The 27,653-nt window shown below is 40.6% G+C and overlaps 1 protein-coding gene and 2 long non-coding RNA genes across 3 annotated transcripts; all 3 read right to left on the bottom strand.

Moving 5' to 3' along the window:
- Positions 1-277: 277 nt before the first annotated feature.
- LOC117455317 (plasma kallikrein-like) lies at positions 278-10,299 on the bottom strand. Its single transcript, XM_034094771.2, has 11 exons — positions 10,146-10,299; positions 9,910-10,066; positions 9,427-9,536; positions 9,167-9,329; positions 8,379-8,497; positions 8,156-8,288; positions 7,892-7,998; positions 5,019-5,178; positions 2,841-4,846; positions 665-2,668; positions 278-492 (listed from the first exon to the last, which is right to left on the bottom strand). Exons 1-9 carry the CDS (start codon positions 10,204-10,206, stop codon positions 4,744-4,746), a joined length of 1,113 nt encoding a protein of 370 aa, XP_033950662.1. The 5' UTR covers positions 10,207-10,299; the 3' UTR covers positions 278-492; positions 665-2,668; positions 2,841-4,743.
- Positions 10,300-18,167: 7,868 nt separating this feature from the next.
- On the bottom strand, positions 18,168-18,935 carry LOC117454984 (uncharacterized). Its single transcript, XR_004553045.2, has 3 exons — positions 18,878-18,935; positions 18,716-18,792; positions 18,168-18,255 (listed from the first exon to the last, which is right to left on the bottom strand). It is a non-coding gene; the product is annotated as an uncharacterized lncRNA (long non-coding RNA).
- A 234-nt stretch (positions 18,936-19,169) lies between these two features.
- LOC139434789 (uncharacterized) lies at positions 19,170-19,713 on the bottom strand. The gene is made up of 3 exons (XR_011644094.1): positions 19,639-19,713; positions 19,445-19,520; positions 19,170-19,347 (listed from the first exon to the last, which is right to left on the bottom strand). It is a non-coding gene; the product is annotated as an uncharacterized lncRNA (long non-coding RNA).
- Positions 19,714-27,653: the final 7,940 nt, after the last annotated feature.

Below are 27,653 nucleotides of genomic sequence, written 5' to 3'. Positions count from 1 at the left end.
CTCAAAAGTTATAGGTACTGTAGCTAGAAGCAGCAAGTTTGGCAGCATTATAAACAATTGAATAGCTTGCATTTATAATGTAGGCCTACAGCAAAGCAAAGCACAAGAGCGGCGCTCAAAAGAGAAAGGACAAGAGAGAACAAGGAGATGTAACGGCTAAACTGACGAAATTAGACCGTTTTCTTTGTCATACATCTTCCTCAAATCTCGATTAATTCTGTAAAGTGATTGTGTGATTAGTTCGCTTTTAGTTGAATAAAGCAGGCTGAAAGCAAACTGGTTTTCTTTCTGTTTTATTACTCTTGTTTACACACAAAAATAATCCTCTGCAGTTTAAACAGAAATCAAACGGTGCTGTTTAGATCTACATGACGTGTGTGTGAAGCAGTCTACACACAGGACCTCAGCTGGAAGCCGGATGTAACCTTCTCAAGTTTGGTGATTTTAGGCGGAGCAGGCATGGTGATGGTACGCTTGAAATAGCAGCGACGCCTAGAACACACAATCAACACAATCTCAATTATGCACCATAAATACAGCTGTAATCAAATTATAAAGTGTGTTACAATGAGGATTTAATGTTAAAAGATTACCTCAATTGTATTTTTCAAATACAAAATGTGATTCTCTGTACTTTTGCATGCATGCATTAAGAATACTATACCAGACATCTCTGTCACTGAAGGCTTCAGTGAGGTAGTCGTAGAACTGGCAGAGAGGATCCTCAGTACATTTCCTCTGACAGGAGTCTGCATCGTCCACCAGCTCAAAACGGATATCAGAACCATGGAGAGTCACTCCATCGTGAGCAACCTTAAGCCAATCTGTAAGCAGAGAGAACCAAGGTTAAACTTCTACTGCAGGCTAAACCACATAAATACATGCATTTTGATTAGTTTTTAGAGGAGACTAATAAATGTATGCCCATACTGTATTACTCTATTTCTTTAAACAGGGGTGCCTGTATGCAACACAATGACTATCTAACTAAATACATTTACTCAAGTACAATACACAAGTACTATAATTATACATGATTGTACTTTACATGAGCATTTACATTTAATGTTACCAATATACATTTTGAAGACAAATATAGACTTTTTACATTTATTTAACACTCATAGTTACTTTAGAGATTATGTGATACACTTATGAGTATACTGGGTTCCAGGGGCGGTTCTAGGGGGGGCAGGGGGGGCCAGTTCCCCTGACCTCTGACCCCCCTGTGGCCCCCCTAACAATAACATTTTTTTTTTTAAATGTATATTTTCTGGTACTCGGTTTGCCAAAAAACGCAGGACTTGCATGCACTTATATATATATTAGGGCCGGGACTTTAACGCGTTAATTAAGATTAATTAATTACACAAAAATTAACGCATTAAAAAAATTAACGCATTTTAAACGCACTTATTTTTGCACAGCGGAACGTTTCTCACTGGATGAGTTTCAAGCGTACCGATTATACTGGAGCACCAACTAACGTTCATGACTTCAGCATGGGACTTCAAACAACAACAAACCACGGTGAACAATAGTCAAACATGAACGAACAAGCTGATGAGACCGCTTTGGTCGGCCCCGTGGATGGGACATTTTGTTTTAAAAAACGCACGGATGGAAGCGTCGATAAGAGCACGGTTGTGTGCAAATTATGCAAAAAAGAATTTGCATATCACCGCAGCACATCAAGCCTAAAGTATCACCTAAATGCAAAGCATGTAGCAGCTAGCGTGGACGTTAGCCCGACTCCGAGTGCAAGGAACCACACCCTGACCCAACCCACACTCAACCAGATGACTGGTTTCAGGGCCAGGATAAGTAAGTCCACGTCTGAGAAAATAACCAACTCCCTGGCTCACTGCATTGCACTCGACTGTAGACCACTTGGAGTAAAATCCATGTGAAAATTGCTTCTCACTGTTCTCAGGTCAAATATGTATATTTGATTAAAAATGCGATTAATTTCGATTAATTAATTACAAAGCCTCTAATTAATTAGATTAATTTTTTTAATCGAGTCCCGGCTCTAATATATATATATATTAGGGCGTTAATAACGCGTTAACGCAAAAAAAAATTAACGCCACTAATTATTTTAACGCGATTAACGCATGTTAAGGTATCACATGTCATGTGATACCTTGCGTGACGAGCTACCGTTTCATCAACCTCAAAAGTTATAGGTACTGTAGCTAGAAGCAGCAAGTTTGGCAGCATTATAAACAATTGAATAGCTTGCATTTATAATGTAGGCCTACAGCAAAGCAAAGCACAAGAGCGGCGCTCAAAAGAGAAAGGACAAGAGAGAACAAGGAGATGTAACGGCTAAACTGACGAAATTAGACCGTTTTCTTTGTCATACATCTTCCTCAAAATCTCGATTAATTCTGTAAAGTGATTGTGTGATTAGTTCGCTTTTAGTTGAATAAAGCAGGCTGAAAGCAAACTGGTTTTCTTTCTGTTTTATTACTCTTGTTTACACACAAAAATAATCCTCTGCAGTTTAAACAGAAATCAAACGGTGCTGTTTAGATCTACATGACGTGTGTGTGAAGCAGTCTACACACAGGACCTCAGCTGGAAGCCGGATGTAACCTTCTCAAGTTTGGTGATTTTAGGCGGAGCAGGCATGGTGATAGTACGCTTGAAATAGCAGCGACGCCTAGAACACACAATCAACACAATCTCAATTATGCACCATAAATACAGCTGTAATCAAATTATAAAGTGTGTTACAATGAGGATTTAATGTTAAAAGATTACCTCAATTGTATTTTTCAAATACAAAATGTGATTCTCTGTACTTTTGCATGCATGCATTAAGAATACTATACCAGACATCTCTGTCACTGAAGGCTTCAGTGAGGTAGTCGTAGAACTGGCAGAGAGGATCCTCAGTACATTTCCTCTGACAGGAGTCTGCATCGTCCACCAGCTCAAAACGGATATCAGAACCATGGAGAGTCACTCCATCGTGAGCAACCTTAAGCCAATCTGTAAGCAGAGAGAACCAAGGTTAAACTTCTACTGCAGGCTAAACCACATAAATACATGCATTTTGATTAGTTTTTAGAGGAGACTAATAAATGTATGCCCATACTGTATTACTCTATTTCTTTAAACAGGGGTGCCTGTATGCAACACAATGACTATCTAACTAAATACATTTACTCAAGTACAATACACAAGTACTATAATTATACATGATTGTACTTTACATGAGCATTTACATTTAATGTTACCAATATACATTTTGAAGACAAATATAGACTTTTTACATTTATTTAACACTCATAGTTACTTTAGAGATTATGTGATACACTTATGAGTATACTGGGTTCCAGGGGCGGTTCTAGGGGGGGCAGGGGGGGTCAGTTCCCCTGACCTCTGACCCCCCTGTGGCCCCCCTAACAATAACATTTTTTTTTTTAAATGTATATTTTCTGGTACTCGGTTTGCCAAAAAACGCAGGACTTGCATGCACTTATATATATATTAGGGCCGGGACTTTAACGCGTTAATTAAGATTAATTAATTACACAAAAATTAACGCATTCAAAAAATTAACGCATTTTAAACGCACTTATTTTTGCACAGCGGAACGTTTCTCACTGGATGAGTTTCAAGCGTACCGATTATACTGGAGCACCAACTAACGTTCATGACTTCAGCATGGGACTTCAAACAACAACAAACCACGGTGAACAATAGTCAAACATGAACGAACAAGCTGATGAGACCGCTTTGGTCGGCCCCGTGGATGGGACATTTTGTTTTAAAAAACGCACGGATGGAAGCGTCGATAAGAGCACGGTTGTGTGCAAATTATGCAAAAAAGAATTTGCATATCACCGCAGCACATCAAGCCTAAAGTATCACCTAAATGCAAAGCATGTAGCAGCTAGCGTGGACGTTAGCCCGACTCCGAGTGCAAGGAACCACACCCTGACCCAACCCACACTCAACCAGATGACTGGTTTCAGGGCCAGGATAAGTAAGTCCACGTCTGAGAAAATAACCAACTCCCTGGCTCACTGCATTGCACTCGACTGTAGACCACTTGGAGTAAAATCCATGTGAAAATTGCTTCTCACTGTTCTCAGGTCAAATATGTATATTTGATTAAAAATGCGATTAATTTCGATTAATTAATTACAAAGCCTCTAATTAATTAGATTAATTTTTTTAATCGAGTCCCGGCTCTAATATATATATATATATTAGGGCGTTAATAACGCGTTAACGCAAAAAAAAATTAACGCCACTAATTATTTTAACGCGATTAACGCATGTTAAGGTATCACATGTCATGTGATACCTTGCGTGACGAGCTACCGTTTCATCAACCTCAAAAGTTATAGGTACTGTAGCTAGAAGCAGCAAGTTTGGCAGCATTATAAACAATTGAATAGCTTGCATTTATAATGTAGGCCTACAGCAAAGCAAAGCACAAGAGCGGCGCTCAAAAGAGAAAGGACAAGAGAGAACAAGGAGATGTAACGGCTAAACTGACGAAATTAGACCGTTTTCTTTGTCATACATCTTCCTCAAAATCTCGATTAATTCTGTAAAGTGATTGTGTGATTAGTTCGCTTTTAGTTGAATAAAGCAGGCTGAAAGCAAACTGGTTTTCTTTCTGTTTTATTACTCTTGTTTACACACAAAAATAATCCTCTGCAGTTTAAACAGAAATCAAACGGTGCTGTTTAGATCTACATGACGTGTGTGTGAAGCAGTCTACACACAGGACCTCAGCTGGAAGCCGGATGTAACCTTCTCAAGTTTGGTGATTTTAGGCGGAGCAGGCATGGTGATAGTACGCTTGAAATAGCAGCGACGCCTAGAACACACAATCAACACAATCTCAATTATGCACCATAAATACAGCTGTAATCAAATTATAAAGTGTGTTACAATGAGGATTTAATGTTAAAAGATTACCTCAATTGTATTTTTCAAATACAAAATGTGATTCTCTGTACTTTTGCATGCATGCATTAAGAATACTATACCAGACATCTCTGTCACTGAAGGCTTCAGTGAGGTAGTCGTAGAACTGGCAGAGAGGATCCTCAGTACATTTCCTCTGACAGGAGTCTGCATCGTCCACCAGCTCAAAACGGATATCAGAACCATGGAGAGTCACTCCATCGTGAGCAACCTTAAGCCAATCTGTAAGCAGAGAGAACCAAGGTTAAACTTCTACTGCAGGCTAAACCACATAAATACATGCATTTTGATTAGTTTTTAGAGGAGACTAATAAATGTATGCCCATACTGTATTACTCTATTTCTTTAAACAGGGGTGCCTGTATGCAACACAATGACTATCTAACTAAATACATTTACTCAAGTACAATACACAAGTACTATAATTATACATGATTGTACTTTACATGAGCATTTACATTTAATGTTACCAATATACATTTTGAAGACAAATATAGACTTTTTACATTTATTTAACACTCATAGTTACTTTAGAGATTATGTGATACACTTATGAGTATACTGGGTTCCAGGGGCGGTTCTAGGGGGGGCAGGGGGGGTCAGTTCCCCTGACCTCTGACCCCCCTGTGGCCCCCCTAACAATAACATTTTTTTTTTTAAATGTATATTTTCTGGTACTCGGTTTGCCAAAAAACGCAGGACTTGCATGCACTTATATATATATTAGGGCCGGGACTTTAACGCGTTAATTAAGATTAATTAATTACACAAAAATTAACGCATTCAAAAAATTAACGCATTTTAAACGCACTTATTTTTGCACAGCGGAACGTTTCTCACTGGATGAGTTTCAAGCGTACCGATTATACTGGAGCACCAACTAACGTTCATGACTTCAGCATGGGACTTCAAACAACAACAAACCACGGTGAACAATAGTCAAACATGAACGAACAAGCTGATGAGACCGCTTTGGTCGGCCCCGTGGATGGGACATTTTGTTTTAAAAAACGCACGGATGGAAGCGTCGATAAGAGCACGGTTGTGTGCAAATTATGCAAAAAAGAATTTGCATATCACCGCAGCACATCAAGCCTAAAGTATCACCTAAATGCAAAGCATGTAGCAGCTAGCGTGGACGTTAGCCCGACTCCGAGTGCAAGGAACCACACCCTGACCCAACCCACACTCAACCAGATGACTGGTTTCAGGGCCAGGATAAGTAAGTCCACGTCTGAGAAAATAACCAACTCCCTGGCTCACTGCATTGCACTCGACTGTAGACCACTTGGAGTAAAATCCATGTGAAAATTGCTTCTCACTGTTCTCAGGTCAAATATGTATATTTGATTAAAAATGCGATTAATTTCGATTAATTAATTACAAAGCCTCTAATTAATTAGATTAATTTTTTTAATCGAGTCCCGGCTCTAATATATATATATATTAGGGCGTTAATAACGCGTTAACGCAAAAAAAAATTAACGCCACTAATTATTTTAACGCGATTAACGCATGTGTATTTTTTTTCCTCGGCCGCCCCGTAGTTTCAGAGCGCATCGAGTTTAAAATACCATCTACAAGCTGATGCTGCTGACAGCCCCGCTCCTGCCGCCCGCTTGTAGCAGACCACACTTCCACGCTCACCGGCAGGCACCAACTGGCCATCGGGAGGACCGGGAGGGTGTGTGTGTATGTGTGGCGAGAGTGAGCAAGAGAGAGACCTTACATGCATTGTTGTTGTTAGCATCGGGTGCTAGCTAGCTGCGCTAACGGATATACGGAGCTGTTTAAATGAAAACAGAGGAGCGCTCTATCCACACAATTGCGCCGAGCACTTGACTTGATGCAGGAAGCCAGACAGTGGGACATTGGAGGAGAAGTCAGCACACTCATGATTGCAGCAACATGATCGCAGCGTCCAGGCAGCTCCCGTTCGAGCATATGCCTTGAGTTGCACATAGCTCCAACGATCACACACACACGCGCGCGCATGCGCACACGCACACACCATTTGTATTGTATGAGAGGTTCCAGGTTGAATTGAGGCGAATATTTGTAATGTTCAGAGGTTGTTGTGTTTAATATTCATGAGGATATTTGTCATTGTTCAAATGATAATAAACATTAGCATAAAGCATATTTGTCCACTCATATGTTGATAAGAGTATTAAAAACTTATAAAAAAAGTAGAAAAATATTCCTCTAAGGTACATTTAGAACAGATAAAAAATGTGCGATTAATTTGCGATTAATCGCGATTAACTATGGACAATCATGCGATTAATCGCGATTAAATATTTTAATCGACTGACGGCCCTAATATATATATAACTTAAGCTGAAGCTAACAGTAATAACTATAAGATATATCTGAAATAAATAAGTGTACTGAAACAAATACCAATAACTGTATTGCATTGTTTTCTTATGCGCAATTACGTCATACTGTCTAGTTCTCTTTTTCATCCTGCATTTATTGTGCCCCCCCCAGAAAATAACTGGCCCCCCAGTGCCCCCCCCCAGTCAAATTGGTCTAGAACCGCCACTGATGGGTTCTTATTATGTATTAGCAGTGCTCCATATTATGTTATAAGTATGTAAACTAGGCTCCCCATGCATATTTTGAGTACAGTTTGCTGATAATCTGTACTTCTACTTTGAATTCTGGATTTTTGCTTGCAATAAGTATTTTCAGTCCATAGTATTTCTACTTTTACTTAAGAAAAGGATCCAAGTACTTTTTTCACCTCTGCTGAATATTCATAAGCACCACATTCAACCCCTGTTCAACGAATCTACATTTCACACTATCTCCATTCAAGTGTTTGAATGAGTCCATCATCAAACCAAAGCTATTGCAGATGGTCTACTCTAGGTGTTGCACTGAAAGCTTTCCCTATCTGACAGTTTCAGTGTTGATCAGTGATACATACTCTCATCCAGCTGACAGAAGCGTTCAGGAAAACCAGTTGTGGATCCTTCTTTAGCTATCGTCTCCATTTTGACTTTGTTGTTCTTCAGGTGACATTTAAATTCATTACTGCATGAAAGAAAGCAAATAAAACCCTTAATAAAATAAAAAAATCACAGAGAGGATACTTAAGATACTTTCTAAAACAACACATTGGCTAGTAATAATAGACACTCTATGATACCTCAATGCATGTTCTTATGGATACATAGGAAAGAAGAAATACCTGTCGAAAGTGAAGAAGGTGCAGGCTGGATGAGCAGAGCACAACGCCCGACAGTGATCAGGACTGACACCAGGAAGAGTCTTCAGGTTGCTTTGCGGGACGCTTATGGATGGAAAAAGCTTGCCCTCACATGCTGTAAGAAACATGAGTAACACATTAAAAAAACATGCTTAGAAACGTACAGGACGTTTACCTAATGGTTTTGATATGACTGCTTGTGTACCTGTGGTAGACTGTTGAGGCAGATGCACGTTTTGGGAGAATCCAGATACTACACCAGTCTCTCTTCTCACAGTCGGAGGAGCTGGTATTGACGGGCTATATTTAAGGAAGCACTTGAACCTAAAACAACACATGACAAAACATATTTAGGGAATTGTAGAGCCTATCACATGTGGCCAACCTTCTGGTGCAAGAGCAACATGTTCACTCTGTTACCATCCTGGTATCATTATCACAACATAGGGTATAAGAAGTGGACATAGTCAGTTGGACGTCACCCACTGGTTTGTGGGCTACGGTTTTTGAAGCCATAGCCTTTCTGGCCGTTTAAAGGTAGGGTATAGGTAATTCACTTCAGAAATACTTTTTGCTATATTCCATGGAATGCTCTTAACATCCCGATAGCAATGAATACATGAAATGCTTTGGCAATAAATACATCCAAAAATGTCATCTGTGGAAGCCGTGGTGCTGTAAAAAGCACGACCAATCATCTGAGCCGGCCCGGCTAAAATAACTGGATGGCCTACCTGCCTGTCAGCGTACTTGCCAAGTTCCATCTCTTGCACAAACTTATCTCGTGCCCTCATTGGTCATGTGCGCGTTCGTGTGTGTTGGAGGAGGGGCTCTGTAAGGAAGTCTAAAGGAAGGGGCAGATTTTTTCCGGTTGTGTACTTTCAAATTCTAGCTTACTCGAGCTGGTTTCTCCATTCCTACCTACCCTACCTTTAAGAGCATGGTTAAAGGCACTTTTCTACAGCAATGTTACATTATGTGATCCCGGTTTACCTGATAGTCTCTGTTCCAAAGTCTTCATGTACAAAAGTAAAGAACTGACAGCCAGGGTCTTGAGTGCAGGCTCTCTGGCACTCCTCATGGTCCGCTGTGAACAAAGCAGTGTAGTCGGCCCCAAAGAAGTCCACATCGGGGTACACCTTAGGCAGACAAGGCTCTAGAAGACAGAGACAGAGAGTAAATGAGTGTTATCACATAATAGCTTATTAACTAATGCTCTTCATATTGGTTATAAACTGTTTTTTTGAGCTTACGTAATTCTGGGGTGCAGGCTTTGAGAGAAAACCCAGAGGTGACGCCCTCTAATGGTTTCTGAACTGCAACATTTCCAGAAGCAGTGGTCTTTAAGTAGCAGTAGAAATGCCTGCAGAGATGATTGGGTCTTTTTACTTAAAACCTTTAAAAATCCAACAGACACCAATGATAGTAAAAATAACTAGTACCCACAAAACATACCCAATGAGCAAATAGAGCCGTTTTTAAAGACAATACCTATAATGTAGGGCTGTGAAAGAGCTAATATAATAATCTGCATGTTTGTTTTTCATTTACATTGAGTTCAGCATTGAGATTAGAAAAAAAGCTTCAAATGGATACAAAAGTTGGGTTTGAATTATTGGTCCAATTTTCCAGTTCCAGTTTCTGATTCTCACTGTTTTCTGAAAGAGAAGTCCAAATTCACAGGAAAATATAACTTACTAAAGTATATCTAGTTACTTGTGTACTGCTTGCCATACCTCAAATCTCCTGTCCAGTCAGGGCGTATGAAAGTAAAGAAGAGACAGGAAGGGTGCTGGGTGCAAAGCTGCTGACAGTGGTCAACATCTGGAGAGTATTCAAATTTGATGTCCGTTCCTGGGAAATCCACATTCTCCAGAAGCTGTGTGTTACAAACTAAAGAAATGTACATAGTAAATATGTTGTGCCACACATGAATGGTCAAATTACAATATATATAATGTAGGGTAATTACCTTGACTTAAGGAGAAGCTGCAGAGAGACAGCAGACCAACCAAAATCAAATGTGTTTCCATCTTCTCAGTTTGGAAATCAATACAGATTCTTGAAGCACAACTGCAGTGAAACAGCTGTTTCTGCAACTGCAGTAATCATCCAAGTTGCAAATGAACTATTTAAAGGCTGTTCACGAACTATGAACCTTTAAGTCTATTAGCCTTTTCAAAGTCCAAAATCACTATCACTAACACTGTTTACTTTTCCTCAGTTGACCTTATCCTTACTTTTTTTTTTACAATTTACAGTAAATGTGATGTTGCTGTTTTATAATTAGTATGCTTTTTTTGTTATGGCATGCAGAACCCTGCCACATATTATGCTTAAGCAGCACATTTTAAAATGTGTGTTATGTTTGTTTCCATATAACTGCAGTTAAATAGTTCGTTTTGCAACTGTACTTTGGCCAAAGGGATGTTTAGTAGGCTAATCATCAAAGTTGCACATCATTGATTTTAAAGTCAGTCCCTGAAATGTTCCCTGAAAGTCTATTAGCTTTTTTTATTTTATGAAGGCTGTAACTAAAAGCCTCACAACAGATAACACCTTAAATTACATCCTTTCTGTCACTGTTTAACATCACACACACTGTAAAAATATTCACCGTGAATTCACAATAAATACCTGGCAACTTGTTGCATAACTTTCACAGTAAGGTTCACAGCAATTTACTGGGAATGTCTTCACAGCAATGTATTGTAATTTCACATCCATGATATTACAATGCATTGTTGTAAAGGTAAAACTGTATACTGTAACTTCACAGCTTCAATGACTAAGGAATTACTGTGATAGTACAGTATGTTACTGGGGAATTACATCATTTTGTTCTACATGCATTACAACAAGGGCCTGTACTTTTACATTTCTATTGTGAAAGCAATGCAGGAGTTGCCAGTAATTTACTGTGAATTTACAATGCGTACTTTGAAAGTAATGCAGATGAGTGGCCAGTAATTTACTGTGAAATTACAATGATAGACGTGCATAACTGTAGTCCCCAGCTCCGGTACTTCCTGGAGGAAGCTCATACATTGGTTTCCTGTCAAATACTATTATACACATACAGCAAGCACAAATGCACCAAAAGCATCTCAACCGTGAGTCCAGTTGGGTCAAATCAAAAACAAACAAAAACAAAATTCAAAAACCCTGAAATTAAAGTAAAATACTTTAACTGAAATAAAGTGCAAAAGTCATTAATTTACGGGAATTGTCCATAACGATCTTACAGGAAAACACTGTAATGTTACAGATGTTTCCTCTCTTTTCAAAATCCATTGTCGTAAAATGTTACATTCAAATACCTTAAATAAAGTTCTGATGAGAAAAACTGTTTTTTACCTTTTTGTTTATTAGATTTTTATGATCAAACACAAAAATAAATACAGAACCTAAAGTTCTACAGGTACAATTAATATTTTACAGCTTTTTTCTAACATTTTCCAATCAAACACGCTCAATAAAATGGCAGCACAACATGTTCTGTAGGGAACAATTACTATAACAATTTTAAAACTTAAAATATAAAAATATTTGTGGAATTATACAACCATTAATAAATACAGCATTTCATATTGAAACTACTTATAAACAGTAGAAACAAAAAGTAAGTTTAATTTTTTAAGATTATTTTTGAAACATTCTCAACTGAAAATATATAACATTGTCCATTTGAAGGAGCAGTGTGCACTGTGCAGGATTTAGTATGTCTAACAATGGGGATGTAGGTTCCAAACAATGGATAACTTATTCACTCACCCTCCTATCCCAAGTTTGTAGAAGAATGTATATTGGCTGCAAAAAACTTGAGGCCCAATCATGTTTCCTCTGTCCATTCTGCGCTACTGTAGATGTGGCAGTGCAACCTAGAGGACAAAAAGACAACAATTAGTAAACCATAATGATGAATGTTATTATCAGCAGCTGCCAATAGATCCCCTATCTTGTATGATGGACCTTTGAAGCAGGGTTGGAAACACACACACCAGACCCGGCGTCGGGATTTGGGCCCGCTGTTTTAATCAGGGCTGAATACAACATTTTAATTGTTTTATTATTATGTTCAGTGGCGGCGCCAGGGTATACTGGGGTAGGCTACAGCCATACCAATAAATGGCTTAGCCCCACCATGAAAAATGATTTTAAAGTATGCAAAATAAAGTCAGCCAACTCGCGGAGTAAATTGCACAGACAGCAGTAAATACCGAAGATTAGAAACGGTTTGAAAACTTTTGTCACGTAGTGATCATTTTCTCAATAGAACATCTTTGATAATGTCTTCTGGCCAATCAGAATCAAGATAATGACGTGGCGTTGTTGCAGGAAGTCCCGACGGAGAATACTTTTGCTGTAGTACATCTCTATATACATCGATACAACATTACGTGTTGATAGAAAACAACACGTAATGAAATAAGACCCCACGGTTTGATGATTGATAAGTGTGTTTCATTTTGACACACAGAACAATGGGGGCTAGTATCCTATGGAGCTATTTCAGGGTTATAAGTTTTGATCATTAAAAAAAATACAATTTATTTGAAAGTCCAAGTTTTCACCCTGAACTTTGAAAAATACAGTGTTGTATTCAAAACAAAAAAAAGTATTTGAAATAATTTTTCAGGTTGAATATTATTTTGATTCATTTCAGCAATTTTTTTGAATAAAATATTTATTTTCATATTTCACTTTTATACATATTTTGATATTTGAATATTTGTTTTTTTCAGTTTCAAATTTAATTTTTTCAGTTTCAAATCTTTTTTTTTCGTTTTCAGATTTATTTTTTTCGCCATCAGATCGTTTTTCACTTTCAGATCTTTTTTTTTCGCTTTCAGACTTTTGACCCTGATATTGCTTTGGGGGGCGGGGCTTACCAAAGAGTAGTTTGGTACCCTGAGTGACAGCCCTCCCTCTGTCATGATGCCTTCATGGATGTTAGGTAGCGCAAGAAATACAACTACACACTTTCTATATATAATACTCCCATGATTGGTGGTAAACAAAACTGATACCAGCGTCAAAGTTCCGTTAAGCGAGCTGTTGAGCATCGTAGTTGGCAACAATTGCGGTATAAGAGCAATAAACTGTGCTAGAATGTGAAATTACGTATCCGCAATGAAGCGTTGTCCTTCCCCACTTCCACGTAGCTCCTTGAACGCAGCTTGGATTTTGTGATGGCGTCAGGTCCACCTGCTGGCTCCATGGCTGGCACCAGCGCACAGGTAAGAAATATTAACTTTTTTCCATTCATGGTCTTAGATGTTATCCAAGAGCATGATTATAATATTATAGCGACATACATAAAAGGAAGGCAGGCCTTTTGAGGTGGGGAATGAATGTGGCAACGCGGGAAACTAACCATGGCATTGAGGCTACTCATGTAGGCTATGCTATTAGCTATAGTCAGTGCAAGTGAATTTCTCTTATGTTGATAGAGTCCAGCTCACGTGTTTCTCAATCTGTTTTTGCCAGAGTGGCGACCGTAATTCATCTGTGGCTGCAGCAGCACACACTTTAATTACCGTGCTCACACAGCACCTCTCTTTAAATGATTGTGTGTTTTGATTATGTTTTGATTTTATCACCTATTTATAGAGTTTGTTTACAAAGCATAATTGTTGCAGTCATTTTCTTTGCACATGTCCTTAACGATAGTTTTCATGCTGTTTATTATTTGAACATGAACTAATCCAGTGCAATATGGTAAATTGATGTTTGTCAATTCTAGGAGCAACTGAAAAGGGACTTTCTTCAGAGACTACTGACTAGAATTTCCCAGATCACGCAAAGACTGCCCTTAGATGTTGACTATTTGCAGTTTGCAGTGGACCAGGAGATGGCTCTTTTTTGGTCGCTATCAGGCCAGGTTGATATGCCACAGGATGTTATCAATGCTTTGACTGAGCTGTCAAGGCTTGTCAATATTGAAGACATCTCTAATCAGACCCCTCATCAGGTGCCAGTAATGCAAGGAGAAATGGGACGACCAAAATATGTTGTCTGTCCTCAGCAACTACAAGGCTTAATAGAAGACTTGTCCCTACCAGTGTCGGCCATAGCAACACTTCTGGGTGTATCTGAGAAGACAGTCAAAAGGCGCATGCATGAAAATGGCCTTTCCATAAAACAGTCCTACAGTACCCTAACTGATGATGAACTAGACAATTTGGTTCGGTCAGTTAAGGCCAGGACACCACATGTAGGATATCGAATGATGAAAGGAATCCTGAAGGCCATGGGTCACCGTGTGCAATGGAAGAGAGTGTCTTCATCAATGCATCGTGTTGATTCTGTGGGTGTACTCACAAGAATGGCAAGGATGGGGTGTGTTGCAAGAAGGACATATTCTGTTCAGGGTCCTCTGCACTTGGTACACATCGACACAAATCATAAACTCATCAGGTACGCCACAGTAATAAAGGATAATAGAGTACAAATTAAAAAAGTTATGTTTTAAAATGCCCTGTCACAGTTGTTTGCATAATAGATAACAGACACTAAAAGTGATTTTGTGTTGTTTTTCAAAGATATGGTCTTGTTATTTTTGGAGGGATTGATGGCTTCTCACGGAAGGTAATTTTGTTTTCACAAATAACGATTATTTATAAGTCAGATAATGACAGTTATTGGTTAATAACTAAACCTGATGCATGATTTACAGTTCCTTTCAAAATATCTATATTTTTAGTTTGTATCCATCTTAAACCTTGTAGCAAGAATGTCTGGTGTTGGTTTTTAAACACATTTAGAGATCTGCTTTTATTTATTCTGCTTAATAATTTTCTCTGCTGCAGATCATGTACCTGGGTGCTGCCACTAATAATAAAGCATCGACTTCACTTGACTTCTTCTTGGAGGGTGTGCAAAAGTATGGCTTTCCATTAAGGTAAGGCCAACATTAGGTGTGGCTCCCTGTTGTACTCTTTAGTAATGTGGGCCTTATCTGTCATTAAAAGATGCATAATGGTTTGTATAACACTTACAGTGATCAATGTTTTGATCACTGAAATTACCCGAGAATTATTCACGACCGAGTCAGGAAGTAACTACGACTCTCGAAATAAATCTGACTGAAACCAACCTCAATCTGTCCAAAGCCTTATTGATAATAAAATATATCGTATAGAATACTTGATGACTAAGTCACCTTCTGTCTCTCCAAACAAACCATGTTTAGGATTATTTCCATTATACCATTACATATTCATTTTTGACCTGTCTTTAAAAAACAATAATAAAAATAACTTGCCTATTTTCTTCTACATTAAGAAATCTTAAAAATGCCATGTCATAACTTTTTGTAATGTTTTATTTCATGTGTGTGATTCATCTTTTTAAGAGTAAGAGCCGACCAAGGAGTGGAAAATGTTGGCATAGCGCGATGCATGTTCACTATAAGGGGCTGTGGAAGGGGAAGCTTCATGTCAGGGAAAAGTGTGCACAATCAAAGGTACATTCTTTGAAGTAATGTCAAACAATGACAAACACAAAGCCATAATTTGTGAATATACTGTGCTTTGTCCAATTTGATGATTTTTATTTTAACAGAATCGAACGTTTGTGGCGAGATGTTTGGATGGCTGTTTCAAACGTGCACTACGAGGTTCTTCACAGCCTCGAGGATGAGGGTGTTCTAGATCCGTCTGATAGCATCCACATGTTCTGTGCCCAGCATGTATTTCTTCCGCGTCTTCAGAGGGATCTCAATGTCTTCAGGATGGGTTGGGATAATCACCCTCTAAGGACAGAGCGAAATTTGTCCCCACACCAACTGTGGACAATGGGAGTCCTCCATAATCCTATTGATGTTCCAGACCTTGCAGAGGTACTCATTACATGTTTATTTCAAGCAAAATTGTATCAACATCATTTTGGCCAGTGTTCTCAAACTATTTCAACTAAAATATATTAGACCAAAGTATTGTGCTTAAAACAGCTTAACAAAATTAAAGGAACTCCATTAAACTTATATTATGAAAGAAATTGGCATTGCCACTGTATGTTCGCTGTTCATTACATTAGTATTGAACCTTTGGGCTAGGAAAAAATTATATTTGTCATGTTTCAATAGAATTTACAATCACTAGCATCAAATAAATGAAAGATAGATATTTTTCTATAAAATTGCATAAAACTTGCTTACTAATGTAAAATGCAAAGCATGGGACTGCACTTGAAATGTATTTTGTAAGACCTCAAAATCACCTCTTTTGATAGGTGTACAGTTGAAAAGGCAAAAAAGTGTTTTGTTTTTATTCTTTACATTCTCTAGTGTTTGTGGTGCTTAAAGGGGAAAGGAAACAGCAATTACAGTTATAATATTCCGGTAGTTTATTCATTTTACAATGGATATTGATCGTAATATTTATTGTATATGATATTACTCGCCAAAAGAAAATTAATTATCCGCCGGCCGGGTGGGGAATTCCGGGACCAGGCCACCGCCATTAGGGGAGTCCCAAATGGTGACGTCACTGGCTGTGTTTTCGCTCCACCAGAAGTCAACACAACGTAGCAGATATGGCAGCGATGGAGGAATTTTGCAATGAGATCAACGTTTTGAACGATGAATTTGACTATTCGTCGGGAGATGACATTGATGTGGAAGCATCTACAGTTACCAGGCATCCCATGGCCTATGCTTATGAACCGATTCGGTCGAATAGAGTGGCATACGATCCGGAATAAAAAAATTAAAAAAACACAATGCTAACAGTGAGCCTCTGAATTAGCCCAGAGCGAAAATGCTAACCTATTACTGCACCGAAAATCACTCCTAGCTCCCTTATTACTTATCCTAGCCGCACATCCAACACATCGTTTATGATCGCAAGGAGACACAGAATCTAACGGTGCCCACCTCAACACTGAAAGATACAAACTCGCGAGGTTATCCACAAAAACGTACATCAAAACAAGTGGCGCTAGGTACTAACATACGCCAGGCTAACGGCTTACCTTCCTCATTGTCTGGTCTAAACTGGTCTTCAATGGCATTACAACGATAAAAACGATGATGTAGTTAATCCATAGGTTAATATCCAATGGGGCTGTGTCCCCTTTGAAATGTTCTGATAATCTATAAGCAATACAACTGCAATTCCGTTATCTGCTGTCCGCTCTGTGCTCCGTGCGCTCTGGGTCCTGCAATACCATCCATTGATAGCAATACTAGCCTTTTTAGGGCTGTTTTCGACAGATGAGCGTGTGTATGCCAGTTTAATTAGTTGAGCTATAGAACACCCCCAATTCTCTATTGTGCGTCATAATAATAGCTACCATTTAGTTTGGACGCGATTGCGTTAATTAATAAGGTCACACTGTGTCAGTAAATACATGTGTGAGCTAGTAATCTGGTAGTGCTGCAATATTTACCTCTCTCTCGGCAGCTGAAGCAACTCGTTTGGTGGCTCGAACTTCACGTTTGTTGACACTGTCATTGTCTTGCGCGGCCGACGTGCTGGGACGGTCGGTGTTCCCGACTGCATACGTTGAGAAATCGAATATTGTGGGAACAGATCCTGGCTTCAAATCCAATGTTTTGTATTGAACCAGGCATCCAGACTGGACTTTGAGCAGCTTCTCATCCTTTAGTGGCAGCCTATGGAAATGTACTTCTTCCTTCTTTGTATAAAATCCATTTGTGCAGCCTGGGGCAATACAATAAACTCCTGACGACGACCGTTTTCTTGTAATGTAAACTACTGGTGCATTGCACGCCATGTTGTTTGTTATTGAGCTTTGGCCCAGGAAGCCGTACCCACTCAGTGACGTCACTGGGAAAGTCCCGGAGCAATGGAAGCGCCCATGGTCATTAGGCACATATTTCAAAAAGTAAATTCGCGTATCTCGATCGTTTACATTGGAAATAGACTAGATAAATACATTTCCTAATGGTAATATTGTCGCATGGAAAGCAGTTTGACAGGCGTAAACTACTGATATTGAATAAAGAGCTTTTTTAGAATGAAGATCCCAGTATTTACCTTTCAAATTGCCTCTCCATTGCCTTTCCATTGTTGTGGCCCATGTCAGTTTTCTCATCCAGACGGACATGTTGATCTCTGAAAAAGTACAAAGGAGATTGTTACGTGCCGTAGTGTGTGTGTGTTTTCCTCTCTCCCTCTGATTGTCCCCAGGTGCAGCCTCTTCCCAGGTGCTCCTGCTTTGCAATCAAGGATTCCATATAGGACCGGAGGAGGACGGCAGTGAGGGCCTTCTTTCTCTCCTTCTCGTCTGGCTGCGTGTGTGCAGCCTGTCTCTGTGTACAACCCAGAATAGTTGTGTTGTTTTTTATACGTTTATGTTGTAATTTGGCTGGTGAGCCGCCTTACGTATTGACGGATTAAAACCTCACTGAAACTCCTTCAGCCTTCCGTTTCCTCTCCTTTTTTCTCTCGTCTGGCTATCTGGTGTGTCGCTACTTCCCTTGGTACCCCTAGCTCTACAAGGGAACGTAACAGAGATGGATATCGTTAATATAAAACATGTAAAATGAACCTTAATGTACTCGCTCTAAAATACCTTTCTCCACACATGCTTGCATGTATTTCTAAAAACTGTGGTGTGAAGCTCTCGAAGCAGATGGGACATGGCACCTTCTGATGGAGGTAAAAGTTTAAATATTAGCAGCTGTATCAAGTTTATATAGGCAATTTTACAGTGCAATACAATTAAGTCCTTTACCTCTTCAAGAGATTTCTCTGTATGGTTTTGCACAGGGTGCACGACCGAAACCATTTCCACCTCACTTGTTGTCTAATAAACAAAAAGTATTACCAACACATATGTTATAACTCACGGAATAAAAAAATATTTAAAGCAAGTTGTACTATTAAAAATGCAACATTACATATATTTCATGCCCACATTTACCTTAATGTCTTCTTCCGATGATAGACACTCCTCCATACACTCCTGGACATGCAGAGCCAAAATTTGCAGAGGAAAATGTAACTTGCATGTTTGGCATTGGGCTTTTGGCATATTCTGGAACTCTACAGCATCCGCGGGCAAAGGTGTTAGGTCGAATTCATGCTGCAGAGGGACAATATACAGGGTGTTCTTCCCTGCCCCTGTGACACTGCGGAGGAGTGTGCCGGTGTATCCGTCCGAGTCAGGCGGAATCATTATAAGTTTTCGTTTACCCTGACCTCCTGTAATTTACATTGTTTGAATCATTTCAGTTGCTTTAAGCTCAATATTTAAATGAAAATGTATTACAATGAATGTTATTTGACACGTTTTTCGCACCTGTTGATTTGTAGAGGAGCCATCCTCCATCCAGCGCCTGCAACTTTGAATATTCCTTTTTCAGGAGACTGAAGAACTAAGGAAACAATAAAGTAGGGTGTTCTTGAAATCAAACCAACTCTACAAATAAGTTTGAAGTTTCAAATATGAATACAGGTTATATAAATATGGTTTTCAATTTCTTTATACAATACCTCTTCATGGCTCACGTCCAGGGGCATCGATATATGTCTTTTGCCCAGTCCCGCCTGGGCAAGCGCAAATTCTTCCGATGCTGTTGGGGTACTGTCTGCATTGAAGTTTAACAGGTAAACATAAAATGTAAAGGGTCTCCAGTTTTTCTTCGCTTGAGTTGCAAAGGTCTTGAGAGCTGGAAGCTTTCTCTTCCCAAGGCAATTTTTTTTTTCCACAAAGAATCCAGGGAAAGATCTGCATTATTTAAACAAAAAAGTAATGTTGTTTAGCACATAATCATAAATGGACATATCAACTTGCAGTTTACCTGTAGATAAACACAAATATATATGTATTAAAATCTAAAACCTGGCCATCTCCTGCTCTACAGAAGGACCAGGCAGTGTCTGGTCCTCCTTCCTTCCTTCCGGCTGTCCCTGGCTTAGATGCTGTGTGAGCATGGTTATTAAAGTGTGTGCTGCTGCAGCCACAGATGAATTACGGTCGCCACTCTGGCAAAGACAGATTGAGAAACACGTGAGCTGGATTCTATCAACATAAGAGAAATTCACTTGCACTGACTATTAGGGCTGGGCGATTATGGCAAAAATCATTATCACGATTATTTTGGTCAATAATTGATATCACGATTATTAAAAACGATTATCCATTTACTTTGAAAACATCCATTTATTAAAATAAAAAAGTGAACCGTATGTTTTTAAGAGTTGATTAACCTGAACTGTAAGTATAATTCAACTGAAAAAACAATAAAACAATAAAATAATAATTCCTTTTTTTTTTTTAAATAAAAATAATAATCGTTTTATTTCGATTACGTTGTTTTCGTAATCGTTGCAAGCCAAAATCGTAATCGCGATTAAAATACGATTAATTGCACAGCCCTACTGACTATAGCTAATAGCATAGCCTACATGAGTAGCCTCAATGTCATGGTTAGTTTCCCGCGTTGCCACATTCATTCCCCACCTCAAAAGGCCTGCCTTCCTTTTATGTATGTCGCTATAATATTATAATCATGCTCTTGGATAACATCTAAGACCATGAATGGAAAAAAGTTAATATTTCTTACCTGTGCGCTGGTGCCAGCCATGGAGCCAGCAGGTGGACCTGACGCCATCACAAAATCCAAGCCAATACTATGCTGCGTTCAAGGAGCTACGTGGAAGTGGGGAAGGACAACGCTTCATTGCGGATACGTAATTTCACATTCTAGCACAGTTTATTGCTCTTATACCGCAATTGTTGCCAACTACGATGCTCAACAGCTCGCTTAACGGAACTTTAACGCTGGTATCAGTTTTGTTTACCACCAATCATGGGAGTATTATATATAGAAAGTGTGTAGTTGTATTTCTTGCGCTACCTAACATCCATGAAGGCATCATGACAGAGGGAGGGCTGTCACTCAGGGTATCAAACTACTCTTTGTTAAGCCCCGCCCCCCGAAGCAATATCAGGGTCAAAAGTCTGAAAGCGAAAAAAAAAGATCTGAAAGTGAAAAACGATCTGAAGGCGAAACAAATTAATCTGAAAGCGAAAAAAAAAGATTTGAAACTGAAAAAATTAAATCTGAAACTGAAAAAAACTAATATTCAAATATCAAAATATGTATAAAAGTGAAATATGAAAATAAATATTTTATTCCAAAAAATTGGTGAAATGAATCAAAATAATATTCAACCTGAAAAATTATTTCAAATACTTTTTTTTGTTTTGAATACAACACTGTATTTTTCAAAGTTCAGGGTGAAAACTTGGACTTTCAAATAAATTGTATTTTTTTGAATGATCAACACTTATGACCCTGAAATAGCTCCATAGTATCCTCCCTTATCCACAATGTAAAGTAATTCACACAGCCTCTCCCCTCTTCTCTCTGTGAGGAGCAGCAGGTTCAGCTTTCAGAACAAAGTAACACAAAACTAAAATGGCATTCATTTTTTTTTAAAATATGTCGTGTAGTAATAGATGTATTTATTTGTCTTCTCAAGAGAGTACCAGAATGTGTATTTTATGTTAGTATTTCAAAAAATCTCCTGGGGGAGAATCTCCCCAGACCCCCCTGCAGGGATTGGGCTTTCAGTATGTCAACTCTTTCAGCTGTGGGGAAATTGCAGGATTGGCTTCAGGTCGCCCTTTTTATTTACTACAAGACAAATGTGCCTTTTTATTGCATACAGTTCAATTTGGATTGAGACAGGGAAATAATGTAAACCTCACGCGTGGCATTTCACTGTCAAGGGGAGCATGTATGTAATTATATTGCAAATACTGACTTGAGCCCCACCGCTGTATGGGTTAGCCCTACCATAGATTACCCAACACAAATACTCTGGAGCCACCACTGATTATGTGTATTGTTGTTATTTGTAGGGCTTTGTCCTAATATTTATTTTTGTTTTAAACTATGTTGAAAGATTAGTTTAATATCATTTATTTATTTTGCTATGAAATTCTGAATGAAAGGCTGCGCGCGAGACTGGTATTTCGCTGGGTTAAGTCGTGTGGGGTCTTGAGTGAGATGCGGCACAGCAGCCTGTCAGTTTACTCTTGCTAGGTTAGTTTGGCTATTATCATTTATATTTATCTGCAACAATGGATATCAGGAAGTGGTTCACACTTATACACGTGCCTTGAAAGGAATATGGCAACTCAGCGCCAGATGCAGGCACATTAGAATACATCAGTTACGTTACCAACGAGCTAGCAAGCCAGCCAGGGACAAGGGAGGCTGGCAATCAATTCTATTTTGAAGAGAAATTGACTCTCAAGCCGGCTCTCTCACAAACTCCTGCTCTGCACGCTGCACATGCTCTCTGCCTCGCTCAATCTCTCTCTCCCTTTCTCTCCATCGCTCAACCTTACTCCACCTCTCTCCACCCTGTGTGCGCTCAAGTTTGACTGCGTGCTTGCCCAAGTTGGCACAGCGTTACAAATGTGCCACAAAAGTTACCAACCAATGGATGTAGCCTATAATAAGACCGTCAACAGCCTTATGGCAACCTAACCCCCCCCCCTTGACAAATCTCGAGATTTCCCGGGAAATGTAAGTTTCGTACATTTCCCGGGCCCGCCCTGGTAAATCAAATGCCCGCCCAGAGACGTATGTCTGCCGCCGGGTCTGACACACACACTATTGATTGTAAAACAGTTCTTGATCGTATTTCTGGCTAGCACTTAGCATGTGGGACCGGACAGCTTTGATCTCTCCCACAGAGCGGAGCAAGGTAACGAAACTTAAAATAAGAAGCAGCATTTTACGGCGCGCTATGAATGGGGCCGCCTTGAGGGGGTTTCCCGACATGTTGTTTCAGTCAATTATTAGAGGGTTTCATGTTGTCGTTGCTGTGGACCTTCTTAATACCTTGGAAAATGCCGTTTAACACTTTTTAATAGCCTTAATTTTCGCTAAATTGATTTATCAACTTTTAATACTTTTTAAGACCCCGCGGCCCGCGGACACCCTGAATACCTTAGAAACTACAACAAGGCGCTGGCACGAATGTAATGCCTCAGCTTCCTACAACTTTAAAGCTGTGTGACTGTGGACGTGGCTCTATGAAGAGTTGTTCATATTTTCCTCATTCATTTCATAAGTTTAGAAGGGGAGAACATCGTCTAACAACAGTTAGCTTTTGTTAATGTTACCTCGAGCCAAACTTGTGAGACTTGTTTCTGAAATCCCTTTCTCTTAAAGTGAATACATACAAAGCCTAACCCTAAAACTAACCACTGGATTGCTTGTCTAACATGACCTAGTCCATAAATGTGGTAAGGGTGGGAACAATCAAACGCACCCTCCCAGGCACTGCGTGTTAGCTTAGTACAACTAGGATTTCAAAGAGGAAGATATGTCATGTCAATTCTTAATAAAAAAGCAAAAGTAACAAATTGAGCACTTGAGTTTTCATTAGCAGCGCCTAGCTACAGCTGCGGAGCTTCGGTTAATACCTCTAACTAAAAAGTCTATTTCCTTAAAATAGTACATATCGCTGAATCTATATTTTCATCTTCAGGGGATTAAATCTGCATAATGTCCCTGTACAATAAAATTCGAGCATTTTGTAATCCAGTGAGGAAATTCAAGACCAGTAAATATTGATTGATTAAACAACACTAAATAAAATGTTAGTGTTTTCTTCAAACTCAGACTCTCTGCTGCGGCTGTACCTTAAAAGACAACACAATTGTCTGATGATCTTTGTTGAACAAGGTCTGATTATCCTGTACATGTGGGGTATTTTTAAATACTTAACTAAATCACATTGAATATTATGTTAGACACAAGTTAGTTATTACTCACATATCAAAGTCTTTTCATCTGCAAGATGGAAGAATAGCTGGGTGCTGCCTGGAGAGACTGATGAGGAGTCACCGGCTGGCGTCAGCAGCTTTCCACAAAGCCATCACATCTTCTCTTCCATAGTCTTCACTGTCCTCTGGTGCTCTGTCAAAAGAGTGAACATCACAGCTGTCATGTTTACCCTTTGTTACACAACATGCAACCAACATGCTCAAAAGTGACCTGAATTAGTTTTAATTGTAAATATTTTTGCAATAAATTACTTTAATCATCAGCTTTATTTAAAGAGACTCTTGGTCCATTATTAAAAGACATACAACACTCAAATATAAATTAAAAAGGCGGCCGAGGCTATATACAGGACGGTCCTGTACACAACGCCAAATGGCTATATACAGGACGGTCCTGTACACAGCTCTCTGACATGGCTATATACAGGACGGTCCTGCACAGAAGCCCTGAAATGGCTATATACAGGACGGTCCTGTATATAAGGTCTCTGAAATGGCTATATATAGGACGGTCCTGTGGATAAGATATCTGAAATGGCTATATACAGGACGGTCCTGTGGATAAGATATCTGAAATGGCTATATACAGGACCGTCCTGCAGCTAACGTCAAATGACTATATACAGACCGGGCTATTATAGCATGCTTAAGCAAGTTTCGCGGGTGGTAATGTAGGGATAGGATTCACAGATAAATATTCCCACGACAACATTATTTTCAATGAGTTTCCCCTCAATATAAAATTGTGGCAATTAAATCTCTTTCCATGCCAATTGCTTAGCTTTTTATGCTGATTTCAGTCTTTTTTTTGGCTTATCTTTTTATGTTGTTTCAATCATTTTCTACTTTATATTTTCCAATGCACAATGTTTTACTTGTAAAGGATATCACTGCATACTTTAAAGACTACTCGGTTTTATTAAAACTGAAGTTTTTTTTTTAAAGAATACGCCGACATTTCGTTGACGTGTAGTGATTTTGCATTGAAAGCAACACAAATCATTTATCGGCTACGCCGGCATTTTTATTTTAGAAATCGGAAAAACCGTCTTTTGAATTGTATGTAGTATGCTGTACATTTTTGTAATTTATCCTGCTGTAAACGTTAATTGTACACCAATTATATCCATATTTCTTACATAAAAAGCCATTTCAGGCAGACCCGGCGTCATGGGCGGGCCCCATGGGGCCGGGCCCGCCCATCCAGGATTTGGGCCCGGCCATCCAGGATTTGGGCCCGCTGTTTTAATCAGGGCTGAATACAACATTTTAATTGTTTTATTATTATGTTCAGTGGCGGCGCCAGGGTATACTTGGGTAGGCTACAGCCATACCAATAAATGGCTTAGCCCCACCATGAAAAATGATTTTAAAGTAAGCTAAATAAAGTCCGCCAACTCGCGCGGAGTAAATTGCACAGACAGCAGTTAGTAAGATTGATTTCAGCAGTCACTTGAAAATACCGAAGACTAGAAACGGTTTGAAAACTTTTGTCACGTAGTGATCATCTTCTCAATAGAACATCTTTGATAATGTCTTCTGGCCAATCAGAATCAAGATAACGACGTGGTGTTGTTGCAGGAAGTCCCGACGGAGAATATTTTTGCTGTAGTTACAGTACATCTCTATATACATCGATACAACATTACGTGTTGATAGAAATCAACACGTAATTAAATAAGACCCCACGGTTTGATGATTGATGTGTGGGCTGTCTTTCATTTTGACACACAGAACAATGGGGGAAATCCACCCTTATCCACAATGTAAAGTAATTCACAGCCTCTTCCCTCTTCTCTCTGTGTGGAGCAGCAGGTTCAGCTTTGAGAACTGAAGAAACACACTCCTCAATGTCAGTCTTGGTACTTTATTGACAAAGATGACGACACCCTGAAACAGAGCAATGCCGCAGGATAAGCTGACAAAGTATTACATACATGCATGTCATGACCAATACACATATATTAAATTACATATATTAAAGACACACTAAACAGCAGTGGAAACAGTCTTACATGAGTGAGTGGATGAACGTCTCAACTCGAGGCGGAGTGAATGAACAACATGTGAACTAAAATGGCCGCTAAGCACTACCGGGTCAAAGCACGGCATATCCGGGCAGCGACAGCAGTGACGCTGCCCTCTTGTGGCCGGCGATAAACTCTTCATCCCCCCCAGACTGGAAAGCTATGGGACGGAATAGGTTAACGGTCTAAATCCAGCTGCCGGACTCGGGCTCGTAACGTGCAGGCGGCCTCCTCACGCGGCCTGGCTTAGTAGGCTGGGGCAGCATCGGCGGCGACTGCGGCACCGGTGCGCCCAGGAAGGCACCCGTAGGAACGGTGAGGTCAGAGGAGGGGAAGCGCCCATAGCCGAGTCGCGGGGTCCAACAGCCGGCCACTGAGCGATCCCCTGGGGCGTCGCCCAGCCCGGGTGGATAGGTGGGGGCTGATGGTCCAGAGCAGCGGGCGGCGGCAAGGGTGCAGCCGGTTGCTCACGGGCGCAGGGTGTGGCCGGCGTATAGGCACGGAGGAAGCGCCGGTTGCGCAGTGTCAAACGTCCCGAACCGTCAACCCTGATCCGATACTGGTCGTGGCCCGGCGACTCCACCACGATCCCTGACCTGTCCCATTTATGGGGGCTTGGGCCTTGCTGGTTCTGGAGGAATACCCTTTCGCCGAGTGCCAATGGGCGGAGCGGTCTTGAGTGAGTCCCCAGAGACTCGGTGGTACGGGACATATGGGTCCGAAGGGCGTCCTCCTTCGCCGCCCATGCCTCGCGCCATAGCAGGCGGATGTGCAGGTTCGAGAACTTCTCTAGGCGGTTCACGAAGGAGAGCGAGCCACGAAGGGGGCGGCCGAAGATGATCTGCGCTGGCGAGAGGTTGCAGTCGGGGTCAGGCGTGTTTCGCAGCTGCAGCATGGCACGCAGGAAGCGGTCCTGATCAAGGCCGCCCGACGGGCCGGTGTTGGACATAAGGAGGCGCTTAGCGGTCTTAACCGCAACTTCTGCCCTCCCATTAGACTGCGGGAAGCTAACGGACGACACACGGTGTTTGACGTGCCATAAGCGGAGGAAATCCTCAGTGTGGCTCGCCTTGAATTCCGGACCACCGTCGCTCGAGAGCTCCTCCGGTACGCCGAAGGTGGCGAAGAATGAACGGAGGTGTTGGACCAGGCCAGCTGAGCCCGCCAGGGCAGTACCCTGCCGTAGAGCTCAGGACCTCTACCCAGCCCGAGAGACGGTCCCCGACAACTAGGTAGTGGCGGCCCCCATAGTCGAAGAAGTCAGCAAACACCGCCTCGAATGGCGTGGACGGGGGTGAGGACGGCAGGGGGGGTGTAGCCGCCTGTGACGGAGCATTGCGGTTGCAGTCTGCACATCCGTCCCTGGTGGCCTGAATGTCCCCGGACATCCCGGGCCATTAAACTATGGCTCGGGCATGCTGCCCCATCGCTGAGGTTCCCTGGTGGGCGGCATGGAGATGCTGAAGGACTCTCCCACAGAGGGATGGGGGGACCACGACGCGGTCCCGATAGAGCAGGACGCCGTCCTGTGCGTAGATGGACTCACAGACCGATGACAGACTCGCCAGGGCAGGGTCATTTACGTCAATCCCACCCTCCTGCTCGATGAGTTGGAGGAGGTGGCCGAGGCATCCGTCAGCTGCTGTCTCCCGTGCGAGGAGGGGCCAAGA

The sequence above is a fragment of the Pseudochaenichthys georgianus genome, chromosome 11 (genome assembly GCF_902827115.2).
Source record: "Pseudochaenichthys georgianus chromosome 11, fPseGeo1.2, whole genome shotgun sequence".
NCBI lineage: Eukaryota > Metazoa > Chordata > Actinopteri > Perciformes > Channichthyidae > Pseudochaenichthys > Pseudochaenichthys georgianus.
Note: the sequence above shows the minus strand (reverse complement) of the source record. Positions and strands in the feature narration are given on the sequence as shown.

What these genes read in the sequence shown, in the direction of transcription:
- LOC117455317 (XM_034094771.2), bottom strand. Translation starts at nt 10,206, where the DNA reads ATGGAAACACATTTGATTTTGGTTGGTCTGCTGTCTCTCTGCAGCTTC. An exon ending in CAGCTTCTCCTTAAGTCAAG is followed by an intron (nt 10,067 to 10,145) that starts GTAATTACCCTA and finishes ACATTTCTTTAG; the next exon opens with TTTGTAACACACAGCTTCTG. An exon ending in GCCTCAACAGTCTACCACAG is followed by an intron (nt 8,289 to 8,378) that starts GTACACAAGCAG and finishes TGTTTCTTACAG; the next exon opens with CATGTGAGGGCAAGCTTTTT.